This window comes from Condylura cristata, unplaced genomic scaffold (genome assembly GCF_000260355.1).
Source record: "Condylura cristata isolate star-nosed mole 26May11 unplaced genomic scaffold, ConCri1.0 scaffold00081, whole genome shotgun sequence".
In the NCBI taxonomy this organism is placed as follows: domain Eukaryota; kingdom Metazoa; phylum Chordata; class Mammalia; order Eulipotyphla; family Talpidae; genus Condylura; species Condylura cristata.
Genome location: NW_004567182.1, coordinates 77637 through 80112, shown reverse-complemented (window position 1 = coordinate 80112; position 2476 = coordinate 77637). Strand labels below are relative to the sequence as shown.

The 2476-nt window shown below is 68.3% G+C and overlaps 1 protein-coding gene across 1 annotated transcript in view; it reads right to left on the bottom strand.

The window, feature by feature from the left end:
- Window positions 1–1228: 1228 nt before the first annotated feature.
- RASA3 (RAS p21 protein activator 3) overlaps window positions 1229–2476 on the bottom strand; it is a 26216-nt gene continuing 24968 nt past the window's right edge. The window contains exon 17 of the mRNA XM_012734868.1: window positions 1229–2432. Coding sequence (XP_012590322.1) covers window positions 2325–2432 — 108 coding nt within the window. The 3' untranslated portion in view covers window positions 1229–2324. The remainder of the gene's footprint in view (window positions 2433–2476) is intronic.

Below are 2476 nucleotides of genomic sequence, written 5' to 3'. Positions count from 1 at the left end.
ACTGGGGACTCCGTGTGCGCAGCCCGTAAGGGTGTCGCCGTGAGGCCTGGGGTACCCGGCTGGAGCCTGGGGCGAGCCTCAGGCCAGGCTGGGCAAGTCCAGCCCCCGAACCTCCCCCACGCGCGAATTCCCGCCTGATGTGCCCAGACCTGGGTTCCGCTGGGGGACACCAGCAAGGGCTGCACCCCCACACCTCACGAGCCCCAGCTCCTGGGAGTCAGGGCAGGTCCCACGGGGTAGGTCGCCCATCTGGGCTAAGGGCGAGCACACCAAAGCCAGACGGAGAGCCACGGGCAGCTTCGCTCCAGCTGGTGGGTAGCCCCACACCAACTGGGGGGCCCCTGTGTTCTCGGGGTTCCTCCACAGCCCCGAAGGCAGCCCTGGCCAGTGTAATGGTCACCACTGGTCACCAGGAGTCCGGCCAGCACTGGCCAGCAGGGGCGGTCACTGCCAGTAGGGGTGGTCACTCTGGCCCCTCAGAGGCGGGGTCAGGACACCCAGTGTCCTCAGCTCTGCGGGTTGTTGGGCGACACCAGCAACAGCAGCTCCGGGAGAGGCCAGGCGCGGCCGGCCCTGCAGAGGCCTCCCCTTCCTCCCTCCTCGGGTCAGTGCCGGACGCCGCCTTTCCTCCCGCCACCTGGACCTGGCTCCCCCTGAGGGGCCAGCGCCCGCTCCCCTCAGAGTGGGTTGTGGCGGTCAGCCCAGGCTTATATCCTCTCAGGGAGCCCCACCCACACGTCTGATTGGCCCATTTTTCAGCGCTGTGGCCGATTGGTCCATTCGCGCATCGGCGTAGCTCCTGATTGGCTCCTTCCACGCCCCAGGAAGTGTAATTTACATAAAAGTGCTCTGAAGCGCAACAGCCACAACTGACTGGCGGGGCGGCCAGGGACGGAACCTCTGCTGCCCGCTCCCCGCTAGCTAAGGCACCGGCTCCGTAACAGCGCCACCCACCCAGGCCCACCCAGACCCCACGCACACCGACACCACCCGGTCGCAGCAGCACCCACCCACTCGCACACCAGCACTGCACTGACACCGCCTCACACTCTCCGCCCCAGCCCCGCCAACGGCGGACACCAGCCGGGACGTCACTCGTCACGTGGCCAACCCGACCGTCACCAGGGGTCTCAGCTCACCCACCATGGGGGCACCCCCCTGCCGGGCGACCCTCTCCTGCTTACTAGGGCATCGCCTATCTGCAGGGCGCGTTCCAGTCGCCGGAGGGGACCCCCGTCAGGGGTCCTCACGGTCACAGGCGCCCACATCTCCGGTCCTCACCCTCTATGGGGGGCCCCCGTCACGGGGACCCCGCCTGCATCAGGAGAACCTCACCCACCTTGGGGACGCGTCTCAGGGTCTCTCAGCAGCCCTGGGGCTCCTCGCCCACCCTCTGGGCCGTCACCTGCTATCGCAAAGGTCCCAGCCCGGCCTCCCGCCACCTGCTCCTGGAGAAGCAGCCGGGCCTCGGGAAGAATAAAACATCTGCTTTAATTGCTAGTAAAATGCGCCCTGGCATTGGTGGCCGGCGGGCGCAACACCTTCGTGGGCGAGGCAGTGGCGTGGTCTGGGCGGGGTGTCGGGGGCTCCGTGTCGCGCAACATTTTCCCCACGTTCTTTGCGATAAGAAACAATACTGAGGTCGTCCAGGTGGAGCGTCCGAGCCAAGTGCTCCACGCGGAAACGAAGGGCCAGGCCGGCCGGGCTGCTGCCGGGAGCCGCCCACGCCTGCACCCGCTCGGAGGACACGGCCGCCCACGCCTACCCCGGCGGCCACCCTGGCTGCCGGCCCCTCCCCTGGGCGGGGCTGTGTCCTCAGTCACCACATATCAAAGCGAAGTAAAAACGGACCTTTAAAAACATTAAGAAACGGCTCGGAACCGCTGCGCCGGCCTACGTGAGGCTCTTGGGCAGCGTCCCTGTGGCTGACGGGCGTGGGCGCCTGACCTGTCCCGCTGACGGCAGGTCAGACCGAGATGCCCCGGCTGGACTGGGCGCTCAGCGGCTGGCCCTGCCCCGGCAGGCTGCCGGGGCACTCGAGGACTCTGGCCGTGGGGTACGTGCACCCCAGGGCTGGGGTCACCATGAACCCTGCCGTGAGGCTGATCTGGCGGCCAGGGACAGGGCGGTCAGTGCAGCTGGGCCAGGCTGGGGCCAGGCCCACCGGAGCAGGGTCCAGGAGAAAGAGACGCTCGGTAGGCTGAGCGGAAGCGAGCGTGAGAGGACGTGTGGCGGCCCGGGGCGGCCTGCAGGGCAGCGAGGGCAGAGGCACCCTGGGGCAGGAGCGGACGCCTGGCCTCTGGCGCCCGGCAGCGGCCCTGTGGCTAGATGGAGTGTGTGGACTCCTCCGACTGCTGGCTGATGTAGCTCTGGAAGCTCTTGTCTCCGATGGGGTGCTCCCTGCGGGGGGCAGCGGCTGAGGAAGGTGCTGGCTGGCCCACCAGCACGAGGGCAGTGTCCCTCACGGGCAGCCCGC